The sequence below is a fragment of the Mytilus trossulus genome, chromosome 1, assembly GCF_036588685.1.
Source record: "Mytilus trossulus isolate FHL-02 chromosome 1, PNRI_Mtr1.1.1.hap1, whole genome shotgun sequence".
Classification (NCBI taxonomy): domain Eukaryota; kingdom Metazoa; phylum Mollusca; class Bivalvia; order Mytilida; family Mytilidae; genus Mytilus; species Mytilus trossulus.
The window spans coordinates 27,317,895-27,345,778 of NC_086373.1; the positions used below are offsets into that span (position 1 = coordinate 27,317,895).

A 27,884-nucleotide genomic window follows, 5' to 3' on the forward strand; every position below is an offset into this window, starting at 1 on the left:
TAGTGGGTACTTCAAAGTCGTTTCAGTGACACACGTGTTTCAAGCATATAGTTTTGCTTTTTAATGATGGTCTAGAAAAGAAAACTGTCGTTATGAAGAATTCTATTCAAAAGGTTGGCTAGAGAGTAACCCTTTAATGTAATCATGGTAATGACTACACCTTACACGAGGGATAAATTCCAAGTGATAAGATGCTGTTTTTTTTTGTAAAAAACACTTCTTATTTAGAGGGGCTGGAGAAAAGGAAAATTTAAACTAGAGGCTCTCAAGAGCCTGTATTGCTCACCTGATTCTACTTGGGTTTTTGAAATCATATAAAAAAATACAAAATTTGGCTAAAAGTAACAACACAACCTCATAAGGAAAGGATTATTCAGGCTATGTTTGATTTAATCCAATTCAGTGGTTCTCTATACATGTATTAAGAAGACTTTTGTATGCATTTCCCATAGGGTCCTATGTTAAACTAAGTCCCCCCACTGGCGGCCACCTTGGATGATGGATCAGCTACAAAGGAACAGCACTTGGTCAGCACCTCATAAGGAACATTCATGCCATATTTGGTTTCATTCTACTCAGTGGTTCACTAAAAGAAGACATTTGTATGCATTTCCCATAGGGTCCTATGTTAAACTAAGTCCCCCCACTGGTGGCCATATTGGATGATGGATTGGCTACAAAGTAACAACACTCAGTCAGCACCTCATAAGAAACATTCTTGCCATATTTGGTTTCATTCCATTCAGTGGTTCTCTAAAAGAAGTTATTTGTATGCATTTCCCATAGGGTCCTATGTTAAACTAAGTCCCCTGCTGTCGGCCATCTTGGTTGACGGATCGGCTACAAAGTAACAACACTTGGTCAGCACCTCATAAGGAACATTCTTGCCATGTTTGGTTTCATTCCATTCAGTGGTTCTCTAAAAGAAGTCATTTGTATGCATTTCACATAGGGTCCTATGTTAGACTAAGTCCCCCCGCTGGCGGCCATCTTGGTTGATGGATCGGCTACAAAGTAACAACACTTGTTCAGCACCTCATAAGGGACATTCATGCTATGTTTGGTTTCATTCCATTCAGTGGTTCTCTAGAAGAAGTTCAAAATGTAAAAAGTTAACGAAGACGGACGATGACGGACGATGACGGACGCCAAGTGGTGAGAAAAGCTCACTTTTCCCTTCGGGCCAGGTGAGCTAAAAAGAAAAATATATTTGTATCACTTGGCGAAAAAAATAATAAAGTGGGAAAAATATATTGTTTTGGCGAAAAAAATAATTGACCCAGGGGAAACCCTGATATATTATTGCATATTATTACATTGGTTGCAATGAATTACATTGATTTCCCAGTTAAATAAAGACCGATAATTTCACATATGAAATAAACGTGGTTATTTCACTCTCTGACGTCATACAACAATAGGCGTTGTCAAGACATCGCTAACTGGGATCAAACAAATTGTGAATGTGAAGAAAAAAGATACAGTTCCTTACATGTTCTTTAAAAAAGCCACTTGCCAATGTAATAAAAAGAATAACTAATTAAAGAATTCAAATATCCTAAAATATTCAACTCATGACCGAACAACACCGATAATTAACTAATGCACTAGCGCATTCATGAATTTTAAAATGTGTGGTTCGGTCACTCTTTGAATATTTTTCTCTATTTTAATTTTTCGATTAGTTATTCTATAATTCTTTACAATTGGAATTCAATGTATTATCAAATAAAATTGTAGAGGAATATTAATTGGAAAGTTTTCATTGAGAGCTTTGATAATTGAAACAGACATACATTGTCCTGCCATATTTTTTGCATTAATAAAACCAGTGGATTAATTTTTATATCTCTATATAAACTATATAATGCTGCCTGTCAAGTGCTGAAGGTTGTAGAGAGAAACCAATGATTTAAAGACTTTCGGTAACTATTAAAACTTCATCTATTCAGTTTTGATCTGGAATTTGGACCTGCACAAAAACTGCAACACAATGTATATATAATTCACAAGTTTCAAGTTTGTTTACACTTCATTCAGGAGGCAAAACTTGAAGTTAAAAACTTCCCTATAAATTATAGCTCATATTAGATATTGCAGACCAAATAATAAAATGTATTCCCCTGACATCTCTGGATCAAAATATATTGGAAGGTAATCTTGTCTAGTCTTGGAATGTTTAATTCATATGCAGGTCATTTATTCTTAAAATAAAAAACTGCAAACTAATGGTGGGGGTCCTGATGGTCCAGAGCTTTAATAACCATAACAAGTTTTTTCAGCTGAAGGTTCAGGGTTTTCTGTAGCTTCCTTCACCAATAAAAATCTGATTTGAATCACCAGCCTGAGTGGTGAAAGTGGCATTATTTACCAATAATCAATCACACCAGGCTCAGTGGTGAAAGTGGCATTATTTACCAATAATCAATCACACCAGGCTCAGTGGTGAAAGTGGCATTATTTACCAATAATCAATCACACCAGGCTCAGTGGTGAAAGTGGCATTATTTACCAATAATCAATCACACCAGGCTCAGTGGTGAGAGTGGCATTATTTACCAATAATCAATCAATCAATAAAACTTAGAAAATCACAAGTTTCTGAATTAATCATATGATTTTCAAATAATTGGTAAAATTTAAAAAAAATCATGATTGATTTAATTATGATGGTTGTGTATTAAAGAATTACTGTTGTGAGTCATATTATAAATATATCTTTTAAATATTTGCGATAAACTTTTTTAAAGGCCACATTATGGTTTCATTTTCATAACTTAAAATTTAACCTACCTTCCTTTAAATCCCATAGGTACATGGCGGTTGTTGAATCCTTTGTGAAGGCTGTAAAAACAATGTAGCTCTTGTTGTCTGGCACCAACAACTCGGCACCACAAAAATCATCATCCATTCCAAGATCCTTCTTCAAATCCTTCGCTTCTAACACCTTTACAATAGTTCTTGTTCCAACATCAATCACTATGATTTTCTTATCATCATCAGTTACAAATACTACCATGCTACCATCACTATTTGTCTAAGTAAAAACAAAGGAAAAATAGAATACCATGACACCAGTTAATTAAACTTTAAAAACGGCATACCTCTTAATATAATTTTTTTTGCATATGTTTCAATAATCTAAGGTCTTCAACTCAATAATAAAAAAAACTAAAATCAAAAGAATAAAACTTTACCATTAATTAAGTCACAGGAAATAACATATTTAAAATTGAAAAAATCTTATCCAAATGATTTCTAGTTGTTGTAAGGACACTGTTTGGCATCTGATACTCACTGTACATCACCAATTAATAAATGATTTTTCCTTCTGAAATTAAGCTTAAAATGAACCAAAAAAGACATAGTAGAAAATAATGAGGTGTTCAAATATAAAGGATAGAGAATAATGGGCAAACAGTATAAAGTATAGAGGAAAATAGCCTAAACAAGAATGTGTCCCAAGTACACGGATGCCCCATCTGCACTATCATTTTCTATGTTCAATAAAGCATGAAAATGGGGGAAAATCTCTAATTTGGCATTGAAAATGGAAAGATCATATCATAGGAAACATGTGTACTAAGTTTCAAGTTGATTGGGCTTCAATTTTATCAAAAACTACCTTGACCAAAAACTTCAACCTGAAGCGTGATAGACAGACGAACAAAAGAACCAACAGACACACAGACCAGAAAACATAATGCCCACAAATGGGGCATTATAAATTGGACAAAAAAACAGGACTGAAAATTACAGGAAATTTTTATTGTACAAAATGGAATAAATTATAAAACCTTTTTTATTTTATCTATCCAGAATCACGGGTCACACAGTATTATTTTCAAAGCAATAAAGTACTCACTTCATAACTTCTACCAACACTAGAAGTATCTACTATCTCCATGATGTGAGTTGCCTTAAGGGTCTCTGTGCTGTAAAACTTCACATTCTTTCCACCTCTAGTTGGTACCATAAATTCTAAAATTAGATATAAAGATTTTTTTAAGGTGGGTGGTACCCAACACCTTCACTAAAATCAATTTGGCTTATTTAATTTTATTAACTTTGACCCTTTCACAAAAATATAAAAGCTTCAAAAAATTTGAACCCACCAATTTATCAGAAAAATTACACTGGTTTGACAAACACTTATTTTTATCATTGAGCAACTTAATAATCCCTTAACAACACAACCTAATTAAAACGTTTAGCTGGGTACCACGTCTTAGTGCTATTCCATAATTAGGAGAGGGGGAGAGGGATGCCCTAAAAGCATTTTTGTTGTACCTATACATATAGATTTTATACCGTGTATAAAAGCCTAAATAGGATCTTCACTTACCCAAAGAGATACAGAAAGATACAAAGAATTTTCAGTGATTATTTCCAATAATTTTGTTCACTTTATCTTTCTTAAATAATAAGTGCATTCTGATACCCAATTCATTTAAATAATTTGACACACACATGAATTCACGTTTATTATTTGAGTACTTTTATTTATAGATTCAGAAAGTGTAAGTGAAACAAGAATAAATTATTCTATCTTTAATATGCCTGTATGAAAATTAATTTAAGAACTAGATGTGTCAAAGCGACACAAATGGCCCGTCCCAAAAAGCTGAAAAATCGGCAATTTCAATATAAACACATGTGGACACAAACATGATGGTGGTCTCACATATCAAAAATCAGCTTAAAATCTGAAGGAAAATAGAGAAAAATCTGTATAACTGTGATTTTCAATAATTTATCAAAGTCCAAAGCCCCTAATTTCAGCAAAAATAAGTGGAGCCAAATGAAACTTATTTTTTCATGTTATTGGGTTGTGTATGTCGAAATGATATGTTTCTTCACTTTGAAGTAAAACTACATGAGGGTCGTAATGGGGTCACCTTCAGGGGAAATAAGGAATAAAATCTTGCCAAATGACATTAACAGTAATTTTTGGTGCATAACAATAAAATGAAAACCCTGACTGATTTTGACAAAATCACATTAATTCTTTCCAAAAATAACTGCAACAGATAATTAAATGAGACCTCTTTCATATCAAGATAAGGCAATTTAAGTAATCACATTTTTCTTAACCAACTCAATGCTAATGATTGTCTTAAAATGTAAAGAGCATTCCCAACCTCATACTTGTGAACAGTTCTAATTGATTTAATGACCTTGTACCTGCTCATATGACTACAATATGCAATAAAAGCTTTGATGTTACAAAGGTATTATTTTACAGATGTTTTCAATTTGCTGACTGTTTTTACATATATTGAAGGTACTGTAAAAGTACTTTTATTCGTGGGGTACCAATTTTCGTGGATGACTTTAGCCACGAATTTAAGTGTCCAATGAAATAAAACAACCATTGTCCAAATCAAGACGGATCCCCATCGGAAGGTTTGAATACTGATATGATCTAGAGAATATATTGAATAACGTCAAATCTGAGAATACTTTAATGGCAGTTACAGAACTACAACCGCATGCAAGATTATACCCATTTAATCTTTAATAACCTAAAATGTACAACTTTTGATCTTTTAATTCTCAAAAAAATATTTTGATCGATAAAAGTCAGATTTCCGTTATTGATATGCTAGTATGATAAAGTGTTCATTTTATATCCTCACTGTTCTCGTACATATGGGAAATAATTTCATGCTGGACTTGATTTTGATAAGAATTATTTGACAATTCAATTTTGTTTATGGCATTTGTTTATATTACTGTTTTCTTAAGGTGACATGTTTATGGCCTCATTTACACCTTTGATGGTCTTTAGTCTATTGATCCCTTTATCATGGAATAATTAGTGTTATAACTACGATTTACACGGTCAATGTTAACTTTGCAATTTCCTTCAATACAGACTATTTGTAACTTTCTTCGATAAATTTTTCAATTTTTTTTTCTCAAGAAAACTAAAATCCACGAATTTAAAAACCCACGAACATGTAAATATTGCTGAAACCACGAAAATTGATACCCACGAATTAAAGTACTTTCACAGTATGCTAAATTATTCCTTTTATTTGTAAGCTTTTCAAATTACCTTTGGCATTATTAACCTTCAATATTGTGTAGCAATCTTTGAACATTTTTCCTTGAATTGGATTCTCTGTCATTGAGTTCAGATCAATCAAGTGAAGGTCATGTGGTTTGTTGTCTTTTGTAAAGCACATTATTGCCTTACTGTCATTAAGGATCAGCACATCCCTTGACTTTGCCTGAAAGATTCAATATAAATGAAAACAAGAATGTGACCCCAGTACATAGATGTCCCACTCGCTCTATCATTTTCTATGTTTAGTGGACCATGAAATTGGGATAAAAACTCTCTAATGTGGCATTTAAATTAGAAAGATAATATCATAGGGAACATGTAAACTTAAGTTTCAAGTTGATTGGACTTCAACTTCCTCAAAAACTACCTTAACCAAAAACTTTAACCTGAAGCGGGACGAACGGACAAACAGACTAACCAAAGAACGGAGGCACAGACCAGAAGACATACCCCTCTATTATTGTAGGTGGGGCATAAAAATCAGAGATGTTATTCCTTGTTTGGAAGCATTTTCACAGTTTACTTACTTTGGTTTAAGACTCCTTCAATAGACAAACTTATTATCATGATAATCACACATACATGTTACTGAAAAAACAAAGTGAACAATGTGTTGAAATATCCTGGTCAAGGCACCAAAATTTGTTAATATAAAAAAATAAGTCTTCAATTCTTTGGGTTGTGTTACTTTTAAATGATCACATATTTAACTCTGGCGCCCATATTAGAGGAGAAAGTAACAGTAATTGATATAATTTGCACTATGGTCTCAACAAACAAAGTAAATATGGATATCATGGTCCATACCATTTATGATCTGTTTGTATTTACAAGCTCAAATATTCAAGCTAAAGTAAAGGAGATTTTAAATATAGTGATGTCCAATTATTAGTTTCAAGTTTTGCAAATTACAAAATAAGTCAAGCTTTGCAAATTACAAAATAATATAGTTTGAATGATTGTTGACAATTTAACTTTGTATAAGCAAACATGAGCGTTGTCTTTATGTTTATGTCAAAACATTTAAATAATTACCTCTGATTCTGCCTGAGACACAATTTTCTTCTCAACTGTATCAACAACCATTATTCTGTGCTTTTTATCTTTTCCAAAGGAAGATATCATGAGAGCATACCTCTCATTTGATAAAAGCTTAAAAAACCTTTAAAAGAGAATAAATCAGGTCTTATAATCAGTTGTTGTTGAATGCTAGTCAAATTTCTCCTTCTTGCTGTATGCATTTTTAGAATTAGGAGGACTGTAGATTAATTCATTGATTGTCCAAAACCTTTTGATGAACAATTTAAAAACAAAACTTGATTAATACTGTAAACCAACTTATTTTCATGAATGATTTATTTTTTTGTGACTTTAGCGACTATAAAAATAACGCAAATATAAATCGTCACAACAATGTGAAACGTGGATCGTTCCTTATTAAATTACAACAAGTAAATTTGAAAATTGCCAAATTGAATAGAAGTGGACTTAAAAGGGTAAAACGCGAAATAAAGTATCTGTGAAAATAAGTTGGTTTACAGTATTGGAAAATGAGTTAATGCCTTATAAAGTGTGATTCTACTACCACTACAATACATTACATATCTTAACTCTAATATTCAAGGCAATGTTTTTTCAATTATTATTATTAGCGAGTATGGTGAACAGTACTTTATTAGTTTACAAAACTTACTGTACAGATGTACCAAAATCTGATAATTTTTCTTCTGAAAATGATGTTTTTGAAGTATCCCAAACTCTTAGAACACTATCATCAGAAACAGTGACAAAAGTTGTTGCATCATTTGACACACAGCAGTCTATCTGATTGCTATGCTGTAACACTTTTTGTCTGTTTCCAGTTTCCAGATCTATCACAACAATGGTCTTGCTGGACTCTCCATACATCTTTTTGCCATCAACTGAGAACTTATATTTCTGAATTGTATCTGAGTCATCACCTAAGTGTCAAAAGTAATCACATGATTAGACTTTATTGTTAAGCATACTTAAAATAAAATGCTCCTCAAGGCGCAACTTGATTCAACCACAGAGGTCAATACCTGAAAAGCTGGATACAGCTTTAATTTGGATAGTGATTATATATTATACACAGAATAGGTTTTCCGACTTTCTGACACAGAATGAATTTGGTCTAAGAACTTACAATTTTGTCTACATCCTATTATGATCCAATATTCCAAATTAAAATACATGGTTAAATTCAGCATATCAAAGACACCAAGAATTCAATTTTTTTATGAAATCAAATGGGGTTTAGTACTGTTGACTAATTCGAAAACTGGAACCAGAATTAATTATCTAAATAAACAGTTATATTCAGCATATCAAAGAACCCCTAGAGTTCAACTTCTGTTGAATTCAAACAAAGTTAAGTTTTGGACACTGTGGACCTCAATATGGACCACTTTAAAACCTGGGTCAATAATCCAAAGTATAAATACATGGTTAGATTCTGACAGCATATTAAAGAACCCTAAGAGTTCAAGACTTTGAATTAGACCCTATAGCATTTGTATTTAACAATCTTGAGTACCCATGAGGGTCATGAGGTAATGGGGAAAGTTTTCAAATTAAACAAGTGATGTTTTCTATCCGTTTTTGTAACCCACTATATTTAGAATTGCAAGAAAAAACAATCCTATCAATACAAATAGGTCAAGTGCATAAATTTTTTTATGGTTCAAGTCAATGCTTTTTTAACAAATATTAGCAGATGGACAACACTTACTTATAAAATACTTAGTCAACCTTAATCATCTTTTTTTTTTATATAAGCAGTCTGGCAACTACAATTTTTTAATTATTTTTTTTTAAATATTTTGTATAATCTTATAAGAACTGTGATCATGTTTAATCCACTATTTTCAACATAAGAAAATGTCTGCACATTTGTTATCCATTTGTTTGATGTGTTTGAGCTTTTGATTTTGACAATTGATTAGGGATTTTCCATTTTGAATTTTCCTCAAAGTTTTTTTTGTTTGTGATTTTACATTTTTTTTACCTACCTACCTGTTAATTTTCTACAAATTTCAAAAGTCTTGATATCAAACAGGTAAGGGACGTTATCATACATATTTGATGCCACAATGTATTTCCCATCTCTAGTAACAGCAGAAGCATCTATGGTCAAGTCATCTTGATCTACATCAGCAGTGGCAGGAGTTGGTGGAAATCTGATTCTGGGTGAGCAGTAGGCATGCCTTTTCTCTAAATCTACCACCCATATAGCGTTGTCATCATCATCAGTACAAATGGCATAATTATCAGAACCTGAAAACAGTTTTTTTGAAAATAAAAGAAAATCAATGTTTTATTTAGATTTATTACATGTATAACAAGTTCATGGGAATACATAGTCCCTGGGCAGTTAAAAAGTCATTTTACTGGAACAAAATGCTAACTTGATCAATAAATTGTCATGGTGTATTTCATATATCAAATATTGAGTCAATATCTTCAAGCATGACAAAAAAGCAGACTATTTAACAGTGTGGAAAAATACAGATAAACAGGTACAAAACTTTTACAAATTTACTTCTGGATACTATCTTATGATCATAAACAAGCTTCTGTCCAAGTTTGTTAGAAATCCAGTATAGTTTAAGAAATTTATTAAATTTAAAAAACTTTTACCACAGAGTGAATGTATTGTTTCCTGGCCGAAGGCTCAACAATAATACAGAAATGTAGGACTTACCCCCACACTGTTCCCATCCAGACTGTAAATACTTATAACACTAGTTAAACTTACCTGAAGCAAATAATCCAAATGACACTTTCAATTTGGCCTTGTCTCCATCCGACAGTCCATCTTTTGGATTAATCACACCAGTTTTTTCACCAGTTCTCATATCATAGAGATGGACAACTCCAGTTTTCATAAATCCTACAAGTACTTCTTTATTTTTACCACAAACACAGAAAATTTTCATGGCAGTATGAGAAAATGTGTATTTTTTCTCGCCTAGTTCAGTAACTGCTACCAAAGAGTTACTTGAATAAACAAGAATAAGAGAATCGTCTGCCACAAAATGTACTTCATTGGGATCCTTAACAATTCTCTCCATGATTCGGATAACTTTACCATCCTGAACGTCCCACAGGCCTACTGAGTGGTCATCACTTGCTGAAATTACAACAATTTTATTTTAAAATAGTGACATTTTTGTACAAAATCTACTTAGAAGTAAAGTAGCTTATACTAGAAAAAGAGGGTATAAGGGATAGGTGGCGAAATTTTGCCTTGTAGCAGACAACCAAAGGATCCCTTGAAGAGTTTTACAAGTGTTCTTTAACAAGCAGAGATCCTAGCACTGTACCTATGAATGGCATCAGATTTTAGAAAAAATAAGTAAGATGTCAGAATTCCTATCACAACAGAAAAGTAACTTCAGGCAAAATATGTAGAGAATGTAAATTATGAAATCTTACAAGCAGTGACAGCTATCTTTCCATCTTTCTTCATGTCCACCCAATCAACTTGAGATTTATGTCCTCCTAGTGCATAAACCAAAGGTCCTCCAACCGTCACTAACAGGTCAGTGTCAGGACATAAATAGGTCACATCTGTCTGTTTACATGCATCAGTAAAACTCTGTAATTCCTAAATATAAAATCAAACTTGGCTTTTACAATACAGCACTTTCATTTTCTATGTTCATTAGGCTGTGAAAATTGGGGATGAAACCCAAATTTGATATTAAAATTAGAAAGATCATATCATAGGTAACATTTGAACTAAGTTTCAAGTTGATTGGACATAACAATTTACCTTGACCAAAATCATTTACCTGAATTAGACAGACTGACAACAGAACAAAATGACACAGACCAAAAAACATAATGCCCATAAATCAGACAAAAAAAATATTTGTTCCTCCATTCCCCCAAAAATTAGTTTCCCCAACAGAAAATTATCTGTGTACAGTATAATAATAATTTGCATGAAATGAATTGAATAGATATTTTACCTTGACATTCTTGAGTCTTAAGAAAATCTGTGGTGCAAACTGTTTTGCGTTGAACAGAATAGAATCCCCTGATAGAAGGAGAGCTTGTAGAATCATGTTTAACTGGGAATCATTGATCATCTGTTTGGCAATCTCATAATCTTCCATCACTGATCTAAATAAGAGACATAGCTTTAAATATCAACTCCTTCTCCTTTAACATAACATTCTACTAAATAAAATAGCTTTGTTTCAGAATAAATATAGAGATGGTAAGTGGGTGCTCTTTAGTACACATTAAACGTGTAAAGTCTAAATGATTAGTTGTTCAGGTAATCTTTAAATAAAAATTAATCATTACTCATCAAATATAAATATAAATGACCTTTACCTCACATACAATTGTTCCAAAACAGACCTAAACTGATCTATCAATATCTTGAAGCTCATAATTGCTCCGTGCAAAATTGTTTAAAAAAAATTGATGTGTAAGCCATTTTTTTTTATAAATCATTCATGATATCTATATCACTAACGGAAAGCTTAATACTTAAATTTATGATAAAAGAGATGATTTTTCATTTCCTATCTTCAATTATCCATTTTTAGATGGTCACCATCTTACGGTGTTTATATATATCAACTTGTAAGATTCACTCGTGTTTGTAACAATGTTTTAGATTTTAACATCGGTATAAGGACATCATTCGTAAATATAGCTCAACATGCAGACTTCTTATACGTTTAGGTATTTCACATCCAATTTTTTATGAAAATATTCTTTATAAAGCACAAAAATGTCAGTATTCACCGCAGAAACTAACAAAACCTTTAAATAGACTTATTAAGAAGGGATATAGTTGTCAGGTCATTAAAGATTGCATATTTTGGCGTTAATATTGATTCACTTATAGAGTCTTTGCATCAGAACTTAAACACATTTATTAAAAAAAAACAGTTGTTGGCATGACACAGGTTATGTTCTTCTCATATTGTTATGATGGTATGATACTTATCCCCTAGCAGGAAGGATTGTGCCTGATATTCATATGATAAAATCGTAATCTTTCAATCAGTTTAATTGAAGTCTGGAGCTGGCATGTCAGTTAACTGCTAGTAGTCTGTTGTTATTCATGTATAATTGTCATTTTGTTTATTTTCTTTGGTTACATCGTCTGACATCAGACTCGGACTTCTCTTGAATTGAATTTTAAATGTATGTATTGTTATGCGTTTACTTTTCTACATTGGCTAGAGGTATAGGGGGAGGGTTGAGATCTCATAAACATGTTTAACCCCGCCACATTTTTGCGCCTGTCTCAAGTCAGGAGCCTCTGGTCTTTGTTAGTCTTGTATTATTTTAATTTTAGTTTCTTGTGTACAATTTGGAAATTAGTATGGGGTTCATTATCACTGAACTAGTATATATTTGTTTAGGGGTCAGCTGAAGGACACCTCCAGGTGCTGGAATTTCTTGTTACATTGAAGACCTGTTGGTGACCTTCTGCTGTTGTTTTTTCTATGGTCGGGTTGTTTTCTCTTTGATACATTCCCCATTTCCATTCTCAATTTTATTATGTAACAACAATTATAGTTCCTGTTTGTACATGCATGTACCTCCTTCACAACTCTCATACAATAGTTCATGAAGGCAAGTAGCGCATTCGTTAATTTTCAATGTTTAAGCAATTAGAAAATTTGTCAATGTTAAAATTCAGGGATCAATTTTTCTATAAATTTAGTCTTGTATATTTTTATTTACCTTACAGAAGAGCATTCTAGTTTGGCATTTATAAATGATAAGTTCATCAAACATTCATCCTTCAACTGTTTAACCCTTTTTGACATAGTAAGATGGTATGGAAGGTTATTTAGCTTCCTTAAATTGTATGTATCACCAAATTTGATTGGTTGAGTCACAACATGTCTGTCAGCTAATCCACTCTCACCACTTCTGTTCACATATGGCTTTTTATTGCCTGATAATGAAAAAAAACAAAGTTATCTGCATTTAAAAAGTTTGACTTGTTCTTACAATATAAAACAAATATTGAAAAACAAATTTCCACAAAAATAACTTATTTCTAACATGTACAGTTAGGGACGACATCAAAAGTTCAATGAAGGATAAAAAACTTAATTCAAATAGTTTTTTCACTGACCCCCCCCCCCCCCCCTCCTCTTAACTTAATTAATTTGGGAATAAGAATGTGTCCATAGTACAAGGATGCCCCACTACCATTATCATTTTCTATGTTCAGTGGACCGTGAAATTGGGATAAAAAATATAATTTGGCATTTAAATTAGAAAGATCATATCATAGGGAACATGTGTACCAAGTTTGAAGTTGATTGGACTTCAACTTCATCAAAAACTACCTTGACCAAAAAATTTAACCTGAACGAACGAACGAACGGATGGACAGAAGGACGGACGCACACACAGACCAGAAAACATAATGCTCCTCTACTATCGTAGGTGGGGCAAACATAATGCCCCTCTACTATCATAGGTGGGGCATAAAAATTGATTGACCAATAGGGATATATGTAAAATCGATTTTAGATTAACAAAACTTGCAGCAATGTTGACTCCCCAACCCCAAACTATTTGATTTAAGTTTTTTATCCTACATTGATATTTTGATGTCGGCCCTTAGGTAACTAAAGAACAACAAATCTTAAAGGAGTCAAATTCAAAATAAAATAAATGAATATAATGTGTCCATGGGACAAAGATTATGCATCTGCTTGCATGTAACATTACAAAGGAGCATAACTAATGAATGGTAAAAGTGACCATGCAGCACCAAGATTCAAACTTGGTCTGTGTTTTGTGGCAATAAGCATAGTGTATGAGTTTCATAATATTTGGTTGAGGAAACCAAAAGTTAGAGAAAGGAAACTTATTTTGGAATGTACATACTGATAGACTGTCGACTGACAAAGTTTACACTTGTTTACTCTTCCCATGCAGTAATATAGTATTAATGTACGGACTTTTTCATATTGGCCCTGTAACATGCCCGAGGTATTAATAATGGCCAAGGATGGTTGTAATGGCCCTGAGGCCCCGAGGCCATCATTAATATCAAGTGCATGTTACAGGGCCAATATGAAAAAGTCCATATATTGATACTTTTATTAACCAACTAAGGCAACTTCATTCAAGAACAGTCTTTGAGTCTCGGATCCAAAATTATACAATCTACACCAGGACCAATACAGAATCAAAGCGCTGTAAGCACTGTAGGCAGTTAACCAAAAAACAAGGCAAACATAATTATGAAAACTGTGGCAATGTTGCTTCAACTTTTTTTTTAAAGATTTAAAAGAAAAACATTAAACATTCATATATAATTGTACATTTATGTTCATTTAATGAATTAAACATTAAGGCAAATAATTCATATTTTATCAAGGTTTTCAATAGCAACGCACATGACCACGAATGGTCATGAGTCTTTAATGAGTCAGCAGTGGTACAAATTTGCAATGCTTGCAGTTCTTCTACTTGATCGTAATTGTTCATATTAGTTGACTGTTAGTAGTTCAAGTTGACTTTAGTACAAGCTTGTAAAAGTATGAATGGACTTGCTTCCCTGGAAACAAAAACTAAGTTTGTGTTGTACAGTACAAAAGTTATGAGACACAAATCAGACAAATGTTTACTACTACAGGGATCAATGGTGAGGTCTGACTTATAAATGTAAACGACTCCCTCCTTCACCCCAAGTCCATGATGTCTAAGTTAGTAATAAAATGACAGGTGTTAGGGTCTAGCAAAGTGATATGCATATGTGTCGCCTATGAGATTGACCTTGTATGTCATTCAATCTTTTTTGAATGACAAACAGGAATGAATATGGTTTGGGCGTTGGTATCTCAATCTTTTACAAGTTCTCAAATCACACACAAGAGGGTGTGGGTTAACCCTAGGGACTACCCCTAATTTTCATTTGATTTTTTATATTGTCCCATACATGAATATATATGGTTTATTGGTGGGGATCTCGACTGTTATCAAGTTTTCAAACAGGAGGGGTTGGGGACCCCAGTGACTTCCCCTTTATTTAATTTGATTTGTTATATTGTCCAATACATGAATATATATGGTTGAGGAGTGGGGATCTCATCTGTTTCTAAGTTATCAAACAGGAGTGGGTAGGGTGACCCTAAGGACTCTCCCTATATTTCATTTGATTAGTTCTCATACATGAATATATATGGTTTTATCTAAAGGTGGGGATCTAGACTGTTTCCAATTTCTCAATCAGGTGACTGCAGGGACTCCCCCTATATTTCATTTAATTTAGAGTTGTGGATCCCAACTGTTTCAAAGTTCTTAAACATGAGGGGTAGGGTGACCACAGGGACTTCCCCTATATTTCAATTTGGTCTGTTGTGGATAGTTGTCTCATTGGCAATCATACCACATCTTTTTTTTTATATCAGAAACTTCCAGCTATTTTAACTGACCTATCGAAACTGAGAAGAAAAAAATACCTCTTGAAATTGCAGTAATATGTTTAACTTGAAAAACATTTAAAATGAATTACCAACATTTATCACTGATAAAAAAAATTTAAACTGTTAGATAAACTGTTACCACTGTTACATTGTATTGGATTTTGACACTATAATTGATGTACAAAATATTTTCTGCTTTTTCATCTTTTATATATATATCTGAGACTACTTTGTTATAGTAGTCTCAGCATATATCTTTTGGTTTTCAATTCTAGTGTTTATATTTATTAACCATGCATAGATGTATTTTGTCACCTGTCTGCATTTTCTAGTTTAAAAGAGCCAAAACCCGGGATTACACTAATCCGCTTCCGGAATCGGATCCGATATTGTAATCTCGCGGCAGCCATTTTATTTACAATGTTGTTTTTGACAGAGAGTGAGATACGATTTTACTCGGATTTACACATTATTAATCGGCGATTTTCTGTATAAAGCTAGCGGTTGAACAAATTGAACATCGCTCTCATGAATGGTAATGATAAAAATAAGTTTGAGATCGTTTATTGATCTTTATTAGGAAACTTTGGTAAAAATGTTTGCAAAGTTATTTTTTTATTTTCTTTCAAGGTCCGTTGGGCATGTAGGGCGTAGCTAGTAACCAAGTAGAAAGTCCGACTGCAAAATTGGAAGGTTGCAGACCTCAGACCACCGCTAATTTGAAACCTTGCGTCCAAATTGAAAAGATATGAAATTTTCGTTTTCTGATTCAAAATTGCCGCCAACAGCGTGATCAGTTGAACTTATATAATAGACTACTGACGTTTACATACGTAGTTGACTACGTATTGACGACAAACAATATTCCTACGACTTTTGCAATTTGGGAAATCTCAACTACTTGTCTTTAGAGATTTTCGGCGATTAAATATTTCATACATTTGTTCTTTGACATCTTAGCCAAAAGCTCAGGGGAGAATAAACTACATAAGGATTTCTAATGTGCTCTACTTCAATATGTGCAACTTCAAAACTTTTGGGAAAATCGACGATCATTTAAGGTTTTTCTGGTCATATTTTTTGTAATCCAGAATGAAAAGTATGAACAAACTGTCCAATAAGTTATAAATAATATAGTAGCCAGCTAGATGATAACAATGGCACATATTTCAGCATTTATTGGGTAGCACACAAATCCAGGGTGCTCGCATAAGGCAGCTTAACTGCCTAAAAACCAGTCTTATAACATTTTTTTTAAATGGTTTTAATTCTTCGATTAAACAAAGAGTAAGTAACTTACCGTGAAAAATATACAGGAATTTCATAGATGAACTTCAACTTGTCTTTTCGCATTCAATTTCGCATGAAATTTGGGTCAACATTGTGACTGTCAGATGTAATTTCTGATTTCTCATCCAAGTACTTAATTTCATGCTATTAAAATTAATTTCATCTAGCAAATATAAAGTAGCTGGGAAGAATAAATCAGACAGTTTAACTACTCTTAAAGTCTGCATTCTCTGAGGATTGAAAAACGGAAATGAAACGGTGATAATAATCGAAAGTCGTACTCGAAAAAGGCTGTGAAATATTTCCGTTTCAAGTTGTTACAAAACAATGAACATCATTTAAACTTGTTTTTATGATATTAAGTTTAAAAAAGAATAAATAAATGTCACACTTATTTAAAGAAATAAACGACATTTTGATATAATCGATGTCCCGTTTCATCTGTTCATAATGCATGACTGTGATTTCGTAATGCACGGGTGTGATTTCGTAATGCATGACTGAGATTTCGTAATTACTGGCTGTAGCAATTTCTCCGTTCATAATGACCAGATGTCGAAATTTTCTTTTTATAAAGCATGGGCATTTCTATACATATTGTAGTAAGTTGGTTAATAATATATATTATTAACCAACTTACTACAATATGTATAGAAATGCCCATGCTTTATAAAAGGAATATTTCGACATCTGGTCATTATGAACAGAGAAATTGCTACAGCCAGTCATTACGAGATCTCAGTCATGCATTACGAAATCTCAGTCATGCATTACGAAATCACACCCGTGCATTACGAAATCACAGTCATGCATTATGAACAGATGGACGGGACATCGATTAAATCAAAATGTCGTTTATTTCTTTAAATAAGTGTGACATTTTTTTTTAATTTTTTTTAAACTTAATTTCATAAAAACAAGTTTACATGATGTTCATTGACATTGTTTTGTAACGACTTGAAACGGAAATATTTCACAGCCTTTTTCGAGTACGACTTTTGATTATTATCACTGTTTCATTTCCATTGTTCAATCCTCAGAATGCAGACTTAAGATTAGTTCAACTGTCTGATTTATTCTTCCCAGCTACTTTTTATTTGCTAGATGAAATGAATTTTAATAGCATAACATTAAGTACTTGGATGAGAAATCAGAACAATGTTGACCAAAATTCCATGCGAAGAGACAAGTTGAAGTTCAGCTATGAAATTCCTGTATCTTCTTCACGGTAAGTTTCTTACTCTTTGTTCAATCGAAGAATTAAAACCATTTAATAAAAATGTTATGAAACAGGCTTTTCTGTATTGGTCTTGATAAAGTTTGTGGATAGCTGTATAATTTAGGATCCGAGACTCGAAGACTGTTCTTGAATGTAGTTGCCTTTATAGTTGGGTAATAAAAGTATCAATATATGGACTTTTTCATATTGGCCCTGTAACATGCCCTTGATATTAATAATGGCCTCGAACAGTTGAAATCGCCCTTGGCGTTGCCTCAGGGCCATTACAACCATCCTTGGCCATTATTAACACCTCGGGCATGTTACAGGGCCAATATGAAAAAGTCCATACATTAATACTATAATAATATAATATAATAAATCTAGGCAAGACATTGAGAACATTGTAATCTTTTTCAACTTATGAAAATTAACAATAAAATCTGATGTTCAATATTATTACCATTGGCCCAAGTTCCTAAAAAGTAGTCTGCCAATGCAGTATGAAGATTTGTTACACTGGTTTCTTCTGCACAGTATCTATCCTTCGCTGCCTCAATAAACTGTCTATGGTACCAGTAGATAACAGTAGAACCGTCTGCTCCTCTCTCAACTGAAATAAAAAGATATAAAGAAAGACATAAAATAAAAGACTGTACTATATTGGAAAAAGTATTAATTAGTTTATAAATTACTATACTAAGTTTCAACAATAACTGACAGATTCACCATAAAGTGTAACTTTACAATACTTCAAGGAGAGTGGTAAAGGGTTATTTTTCGTGCAACGTGATCACCGTTTTTCATTTCACGTTCAACGTGTTTTTACTTTTTTATGTGACGTTCAGTCCTGCAAGACTGGTATCTTGTTCAAAGTGTTCTGCTTATTTAATTTTACATGCATCAAGGTTTTCAAAGTCTTATTTTGCGTTCTAAGTATTTTTCAAATAAAATTCAAACACTTGGCAGGGGTTGTCAAGAAATACTTTTTTAAAAGCCGTAAACCAATTATATCATAAATGTGTATACTAAATTGGGAATATCAAATAAAACAAAGAGTTAATACATACAAGAAGACAGTGACTCAGTCATAAAAGGTTCAAATAAAAGTATTTATTTTTCGTGCAACATTCGTTACAGAAATTATTTCACGTTCAACGTGAATTTATGTCTTATTTCACGTTTTTTTCGTGCAAGCACCCCCCTTTACCACCCTCTTCAAGGACCATAACTTACAGTGTACACACAAATGGTTAATATCAACCTTGACCTCTGTTTTGTCCATCAGTAACAACATATTTAAATTTGAAAATAATTGGTAGGTTAGGGCTAATAATTATAAGTTATTGCATGAAGATTGTTGACAGCCAATTTACTGTGTACTTCTCCATCTAAACAATGGGTTATCTTTTCCTTTGTAAAAACTGTTATGATTATTTTAAAATATAATTGTTATTACATATCAAATGGGTGATTAACAAGTTTTATAATTTTGAAGACAAAGTTAAAAATCCTCCCGACATCAACACTAATATCACAGGAAAGAATCAGTAATATTCTATAATTAGTAACGCAATTGTGTTATTTCAGAATAATGCATTATTTTCCGATGTAAATTTTGAAAGAAAAATATTACACAAACCTAAGTATTGCTGTAGATCATGTCTGAGTCGCACTAGAAGTAATGGAGGAAGTCTCCTGATTGGTGGTGTCCAATACACATAGACATCATTCAACACATCATCATCACATGCCAATATATCTTCTAATTCTGATTCTGTCAATCCAATCTTTGCTGTAAAATGAAAATCCATATGATGAGTTAATTTGATGTTTTTGAAATGAAGTTCTTGTTCTAGGATAGTGGGGTCATTGATACAAATAAAATAACAAATATAAAGAATCAAAGCATGAGTAAAGTTCAATTTCTACTCAATCAAATTTCTAATACATGTACAATAATAATCTCAAAATATTACCTGCAGTTAAATATCCTAAGGTTTTAGACACAAAAGCATATCCATGAAGTGACTCCATTTTGGCAAAGAGACCATTTATGGCTTCCCGTACAGTCTGAAACAGCTGAATGCTTGAAACATCCATATATGATGTCCACTGAGAAGCTTCTCTGAAACAGAGATTCAAGTAAAGTGGAAAAGGACACTGATCATATGATTTCAAAAGTAAATCTTCCTGTTCTGGTGTCAATTTTCGTTGAATTCTTTCCAACCAGTGATTCAAAATTAATTTCACATCAGGCCTCGGGATGGTTGCCACAGGAATAAAGCCATCAGCTGGAACTCGGTTCTGAAAAAGAAAGAACATGCAGTATATAAAAAAGAAGATGTGGTATGATTGCAATTGAGACAACTATCCACAAAAGACCAAAATGACACAGACATTAACAACTATAGGTCACTGTACGGCCTTCAACAATGAGCAAAGCCCATACAGCATAGTCAGCTATAAAAGGCCCCGATGAGACAATGTAAAACAATCAAACAAGAAAAATAATGGCCTTATTTATGCAAAAAAATGAACGAAAAACATATATGTAACACATAAACAAACGACAACCACTGAATTACAGGCTCCTGACTTGGTACAGGCACATACATAAATAATATGGCTGGGTTAATTTGTTAATGTTCTATAAAGGCATTTTTTAAATTATGTGTTTTGACAATTATGGAATATTTGTGTCACAGATAATCATGTGGATATGTTTTATTCTTTGAAATAATTTCAGGTATTGATAACATAACTTTAAATTTTTCAAAGAATTATTAAATAACTAGCAAAATGAGTCAATATATATGATGCTCAATTTGACTGGCGTTTAAAAATGCCAAAACATTTCAAGCATTTTACCAATTGATTGCCTGCAATATATTAATTTTGTTGAACCATTTTTTTTAGTGGCATCAGCTTAAAGTTAGGATGTCAGTTCTCTGTTTTGAATTTTATTTCACATCTAGATATCTGCAGCATTTTATTTCCTACTAGCCGTATGAATTTGCTCATTGTTGCAGGCACTATATGGTGATATGTTGATGTCAACATGCTTGTCCATTCTTCTTTGGATGGAATTTTTCTCATTGACAATAATACTCATTGTTAAAGGCCCTGTGGTAATAATTAAATTAACATACTTTTCCTTCTTCTTTGGTTTATAGTTGTCTTATTGTCCATCACATTACATTTTCTGACTATATTTAATTTAATTTAAGATGTCACTTCTTTTGAATGGCTGAAAGTGTTTTGTCTATCAGCTCATAGTCATAATTTTTTTCAAATGACATCACAAATAATCTTATTTAGAATTAAATTATAAGGAATGACTGTAATCCTTGTAAGATTCTATACATACCTTGAGATTAGGAAATACTTCATATTTTGGTTCTTCTAACGTTGATACTATAATCTTTACATTAGGATTCACTAGGAGTGGTAGCCATTGCATCCCTCTTGCATTGTATGAAGGATCCAACTGGTCAAGAGAATCCAATATGATGATCAGAGGATCACTGATTTTCTTTTTATCAGATCCTTTCGTTGCTATTAAGGTCTGTTTGAAAATAAGCTCAACCTCACTAAAGCTCTGGTAAAAAGAAAGCAAACATTGATTCTTTAGATTGATTGATTGTTGGTTGCTTAACATCCAGTGGCAAATATTTCATGCATGTTCAGGACGATTGATACTATACATACATTATTATTTGATTAATACTAACTGTGGATTCATTATTATTGGTGGGGTACCAAATTTCTGGAATATAGTGGGTAAACCATATACTAGTACAAAATATACCTGATTTACAAATTTATGTTTTTTTAATGGAAAATGCAGACTTTGGCAAAACTACTAAATCAAATATCCACAATAATATTTTTTTTCCCTTTTCCATTAAATGAGTTATTCAGGAAAATAAAAAAATCTGCTATTTTTTGTATATCTTCATTATTTTTGAGGAATACATACTGTATTAGTCAACTTTCTAATCTCAATAAACTGTTATCACAGATATATGTCTCGCCTTTTTGTAATTTTGATAATGCAATTGTTGAAATCAAAACAGCAATACTCTAACATGTTACATCAGTTATGCAAATATTCAAAGTTAATGAACCATGACTGAGGTACATGGCTTAACAATCTCCATGTAAATGAGACGTGCCAATGCTAACACAACTGCATACCAAATATCATATGACTGACCTAACATTTGTGATTAACCATAAATTAGACCTCATCACAAACTAATACATGTTCACTGTTAATGCCACCGGCGGAAACAGCATACCCAGACTTTGCTTTTTTGACTCCTTCAAGGGGAGACAAAAATAAGTCTCCTTCAAGTTTAACTTTTTATTCAGAGATTTACTGTATTGAGATATCAAACTAAGGCCACACCAATTTAATTTCTTGTTCTACAGATTTTTGAACTCCAAAAATTGGGGTGAGCGAGCGATTTGATATATTTAAAAAAATTTTTTTTATAAATTTGCAAATTTTTCAGATGAAGCTTGAAAAGTAAAAGGGAGCAATTATACTTTTTTTTTGTAAATATATAATAATATGTTTTGATAATATTAAAACTTGATTTATCACTTGTTCTTTGACATTTCTTTAATTTATGAAGTATTTTTCCCTGTTCACAAAGAAATAATTAAATAGTTAGATGTGGTACATGTATGTGTGCCAATGAGACAATTTTCCGTTGAACAAGGAATTAAATTGGTGCGGCCTAATGGTTGTCTCTAATAGTTATCTCATTTTGCACATTTTTTATGATTTAACATTCAAAGGGGGTTATACTAGTTAGTTTTAACTAACTCAACATCATTTCTGGAAGATTAAGCACTAAATATGTGTAAACAATGTATGAACAATTATTTAGTAATGAATGATTGACAGAGCTAGTACTCTTGTAAAATATTGGTTAAAGAGGGAGATAATAAAAGATTTGTCAACCCTTCAAACAGGAGATTTGGCATCCTTGTTTCAGAATATGACAACTAGAATGAAAGTATTTAAACAAATTATTAATTTTGTTTTCGGCTAAAATTTACAAAACTTATAGAATTACCTTAGCATTCAGATGATCCAAGATCTTGGCGGTTCTGATATGCATTGTCAAACTACATAACAAATCAAAAAGGTTGGAACTTTTTGGAGTTGTTCCCAAAAACCTAAAATAAAAAATATAAATTATATTTGCCTATGTATTCAAGATGTATTCATTACTGATATTTGTCCACGTAAATATTTTAGTTATTAATTGATTTTTTTTAGCAAAAGTTGTGTTTGTAAAACTACATTTAAACAAATAAATGGAAATTTTCAACAAAAAAATTGATGGTAATTTTTACAATTTAATAGCTAAAAGCTATGAAAAACTTTACTAATAATCTTTTATATAACACTTATTTTACTGAAGAACAAAAAAAACCAACTTCCAAATTGATGAATAGCATCTCAAAAATGTTGGAACCTTTTGAAACAAGAGGCTCTCAAGAGCCTGAATCGCTCACCTTAATTTTTTCGGTTAAATCTCTCAGCAATGATTATTTTGGCTTTTCAATTTATTTAAATGTTCTTTGAATTGTCCTATTTTCTTCAAAAGCAAAAAAAAAAAAAAATTTTCTCCTATGTTCTATTTTAGCCATAGGAGCTATGTTTCTTGACATACAAGGAAATAAAATATAAAATTTATACTAGATACTCTGAAACTCATTTAGCCTAAGTTTGGCTGAAATTGATACAGCAGTTTCAAAGGAGAAGATTTTTTAAAGTAAGTCAACATGATGAACAAATTGTGAAAAAAGTCTTTAAAGGGCAATAACTCCTTAAGGGGTCAATTTTGGTCAAATTGTCTTATTTGTAGATCTTACTTTGCTTAACATTTTTGCTATTAACAGTTAATCTGTATCTATAATAATATTCAAGATAATAACCAAAAACTGCAAAATTTCTTTAAAATCATCAATTCAGGGGCATTATACCTGCAAAACCAGTTACCCGATTCGGCTGAAAATTTCAGGACAGGTAGACCTTGACCTAATAATTACTTTAACTTCTTTGTCTTATTTGCTCTAAATGCTGGAGTTTTTGAGATATAAGCCAAAAACTGCATTTTAATCTGTGTTCTATTTTTAGCCATGATGGCCATGTTTTTTGACGAAATGGAAAATGAAACACAAACTTTATTTTATACACCCTACTGATCATTCAGTTGAAGTTTGGTTGAATTTGGTCGAGTAGTTTTAGAGGAGAAGATTTTTTAAAGTTAGCAAATATGATGAACAAATTGTGAAAAATTGTCATTAAAGGACAATAACCTCTTAAGGGGTCAATTGACAATTTTGGTCATATTAACTTATTTGTAGTTCTTACATTGCTGATAATTTTTTATGTTTACAGTTTATCTTTATCTATAATAATATTCAAGATAATGACCAAAAACTGCAAAATTTCCTTAAAATTACCAATTAAGTGGCAGCAACCAAACAATGGTTTGTTTGATTCATCTGAGAATTTCAGGGCTGATAGATTTTCACCTAATGAACATTTTTACCGCATGTCAGATTTGCTCTAATTGCTTTTATTTTTGAGATTCAAGCCAAAAACTGCATTTGACCCCTAAGTTCTATTTTTAGCAATGGCAACCATGTTTGTTGATAGATCAAAACTTCGGATACAATTTATAAACTAGATACCCTAAGGAACATTCAGTTAAAGTTTGGAAGTATTTGGCCTAGTAGTTTCAGAGGAGAAGATTCTTGAAATAGTTTACGACGACGACAGACGACGACGACAGACGACGACGACAGACGACGACGGACGCCAAGTGATGGCATAAGCTCACTTGGCTATGCCAGGTGAGCTAAAAATAAATGTCTATGACTATCTAAGCATGAAAAAGAATCCCATTTATAATAAAAATCTTACCTTATAACAACTGTTGCCTTCCCATCAAACCATTCATTGGCTTTTTTAGCTATCATTGCCATAAGGGATGTTTTACCACTACCAGATTCACCATGAATAACAAGAGGATGCTTTTTGTCACTTTTTAAATAGGTGTGCACTGCCTGGAGAAAATCAATATGAAAAAGATTTTATTTTTTTTACAAATGGGATTTTTTCAAAATCAAATGACTGATATATCATGATTTTTTTTGACTGAGTTTTAATATTCTGAAATCTAATAATTGTGACTCCTCAATATTAATATCAAATGCAGAAAATTCAATAAAATGTATATATGACACTACTTGAGTAATATTTCATTTTTCTCAGTCAAGTAGTAAGAGAATGTATGACATCAGATCAGCCTAAAATCATTGACACGGCTTAGAAAAAAATAATGATAAACAGATTATCAATAGTCTTTCAGACATCTAAGACTAAAGTGTACACATGAATAGTAAGCTACAAATATGAAACAACAATATCTTTTTATCATAGGGAGCGGAGGGTGGGAATAAATAATTTCCCAGAAAAATTTGAATGTCTGCTCAAAGCATTGGTGTTGCTTTCAGAATAATTATGTGCTTGTGTCTAAAACAAAAGCCTTGTCAATTAAGCGCTAATTGGTTAATTCAAATGCAGTGTTAATTTTGATTGGTTAATTAGTATGATCTCGAAAAGCAATTAGTTAACGAGATTTCACATGCAGCAGCAACTGGGAAACCCTATAGCTGATTGGACAAAATAATAGACAGGGATTCCAAATCAAAATGATATGCACAGGCATTGCACAAAAATGTATTGTGTACTAATAATCTATTTATACAAATAGTTCCATTAAAGTATAGTAAAATTCCAGACAAACAATGAGTGCATACAAAAATTATGATCTTTCTGCATTTGTAGTACTGGTATAATAAACAGATTTTAGAATCGTCAGGTACTTTTTTAGGTTTTGGTGATGAAGACTTTAATTTTGCTAAACAATTTATGTTGAATAATGGAAAACATGTATCGTGACCCTCCCATTTGACCTACTGACAAAATTTTTGTGATCTTTCTAAGATGTATTCTCCAGTTTATAGTTTGGGTAATGTTTTACATATGGTTCAAAAGATACAATCTGCAAAAATTTTGGCCCAGGATTCAGTCTCTCAATTACTACTGTTGCCTTGACCTTTGACTTATTGACCCCAAAAGTTTTGTTTTTACCCATGTGACATTATTAGTCCATTAAAAGTGGAGCACTGTGACCTTAACTATAAAATCAAGATTAAATCAAAAAAATATTCTTATTTCCCTATCCTCAGACATGTCAGAAACTGATTCACACAAAAATAATCAAATGGTGGAAATGCCTACCTCCAGAGTATCTTCTTTGCCTTTAAAATCAGCACACTTTGTCTGGCAAAACAAAAGATGTTGTCTGATTTCATCTTTTACTGGATCACTTTTCTTCTTCTTGTCTGCTGCAATGATGTCATCTATTAACTGCTTTAATTTCCTTTCTGAATCTTCAGTAATTTTATCAAGATACTCACTGTGTTCTTTGATACTAGGATCCAAACCTAATAAAAAACAAAATTTAAAACATTTTTATGAATTGTTTAAATATTGTAAAATAAGTATTTTTATATCTCCATGTATCTCAATAGATAACTTTCGAGTTTGATGCATTTCAGTCAAAAACATTGGTTTTAGTGAACATCATTCACACCTTTAGGGGCTTAGGCACATCCATTCCAATGTTGAGTGAGTAGTTAGAAAACTGTAAAGCTATATTGCATGAATTATTTGGCAAATTGAATTCTCACCATGACCTGCACATATAATTGTATTCCATGTTCAGAGAACTGTTTAAACCAAACAAAAACAAGAGGCTCTCAAGAGCCTGAATCGCTCACCTTAATTTTTTTTGGTTAAATCTCTCATCAATGATTATTTTGGCTTTTCAATTTATTTAAATGTTCTTTGAATTGTCCTATTTTCTTCAAAAGCTATAAAAATTATTTTCTCCTATGTTCTATTTTAGCCATAGGAGCTATGTTTCTTGACATACAAGGAAATGAAATATAAAATTTATACTAGATACTCTGAAACTCATTTAGCCTAAGTTTGGCCGAAATTGATACAGCGGTTTCAAAGGAGAAGATTTTTTAAAGTAAGTCAACATGATGAACAAATTGTGAAAAAAGTCTTTAAAGGGCAATAACTCCTTAAGGGGTCAATAGACAATTTTGGTCAAATTAACTTATTTGTAGATCTTACTTTGCTTAAAGTCATAAGAAACGAGTGACCGGTGAAAAATAATGTTCTTCCAATTCTTGAACCAACGCATACAAACATCACAAACTTAGTCTTCTGTACTCAAATTTATCATTTTTTTTGTGTAAATTTCATTTGTTTTTTCAATCGGTCAGTGTTGTTGTGAAAATGTGGCAGGTAATTAAAGTTCGTGTTTTGAAGCCGAAGTTTAACGATTGTCACCTGTTTGTCAACAATTGACGAAAAATAAACAAAAAGCATGGAAATTGAGCATGTGTTTAACATGTAAATACAGATAATAGTTTATTTTAAGGACATCCATGCGTATTGTGGTCACCGGATTTTTCCGAGATGGGTCACACTGAGGTCACCTTGCATACGGAAAATATGTCGGGGGAATTGCTTGCTGGAAGGAAGCAATTCAAATAAAGTAAACTTTTTCTAAATATGAATAAATTAAAGAATTTTCTTCAGAAAAAAGTATATGTACACAAGTTTTATAATGAAAACTATCCATTGAGTAATAAAAAACATATGCATTATCTTTTTTACTTGAGGTTTCTTATGACTTTAACATTTTTGCTATTAACAGTTTATCTTTATCTATAATAATATTCA

General features: G+C 32.1%; 1 protein-coding gene across 1 annotated transcript in view; it reads right to left on the reverse strand.

Moving 5' to 3' along the window:
- Positions 1-27,884, reverse strand: part of LOC134720751 (NACHT domain- and WD repeat-containing protein 1-like) — a 56,238-nt gene that overhangs the window by 7,431 nt on the left and 20,923 nt on the right. The window contains exons 8-24 of the mRNA XM_063583239.1: positions 26,364-26,569; positions 24,981-25,123; positions 23,119-23,221; positions 21,399-21,629; positions 20,008-20,335; positions 19,671-19,823; positions 18,492-18,641; positions 12,812-13,028; positions 11,071-11,224; positions 10,532-10,703; positions 9,852-10,226; positions 9,110-9,370; positions 7,767-8,034; positions 7,109-7,235; positions 6,062-6,236; positions 3,866-3,981; positions 2,794-3,037 (exon numbers count right to left, since the gene is read on the reverse strand). Of these exons, the coding sequence (XP_063439309.1) occupies positions 2,794-3,037; positions 3,866-3,981; positions 6,062-6,236; positions 7,109-7,235; positions 7,767-8,034; positions 9,110-9,370; positions 9,852-10,226; positions 10,532-10,703; positions 11,071-11,224; positions 12,812-13,028; positions 18,492-18,641; positions 19,671-19,823; positions 20,008-20,335; positions 21,399-21,629; positions 23,119-23,221; positions 24,981-25,123; positions 26,364-26,569 (3,423 nt within the window). The remainder of the gene's footprint in view (positions 1-2,793; positions 3,038-3,865; positions 3,982-6,061; positions 6,237-7,108; positions 7,236-7,766; positions 8,035-9,109; positions 9,371-9,851; positions 10,227-10,531; positions 10,704-11,070; positions 11,225-12,811; positions 13,029-18,491; positions 18,642-19,670; positions 19,824-20,007; positions 20,336-21,398; positions 21,630-23,118; positions 23,222-24,980; positions 25,124-26,363; positions 26,570-27,884) is intronic.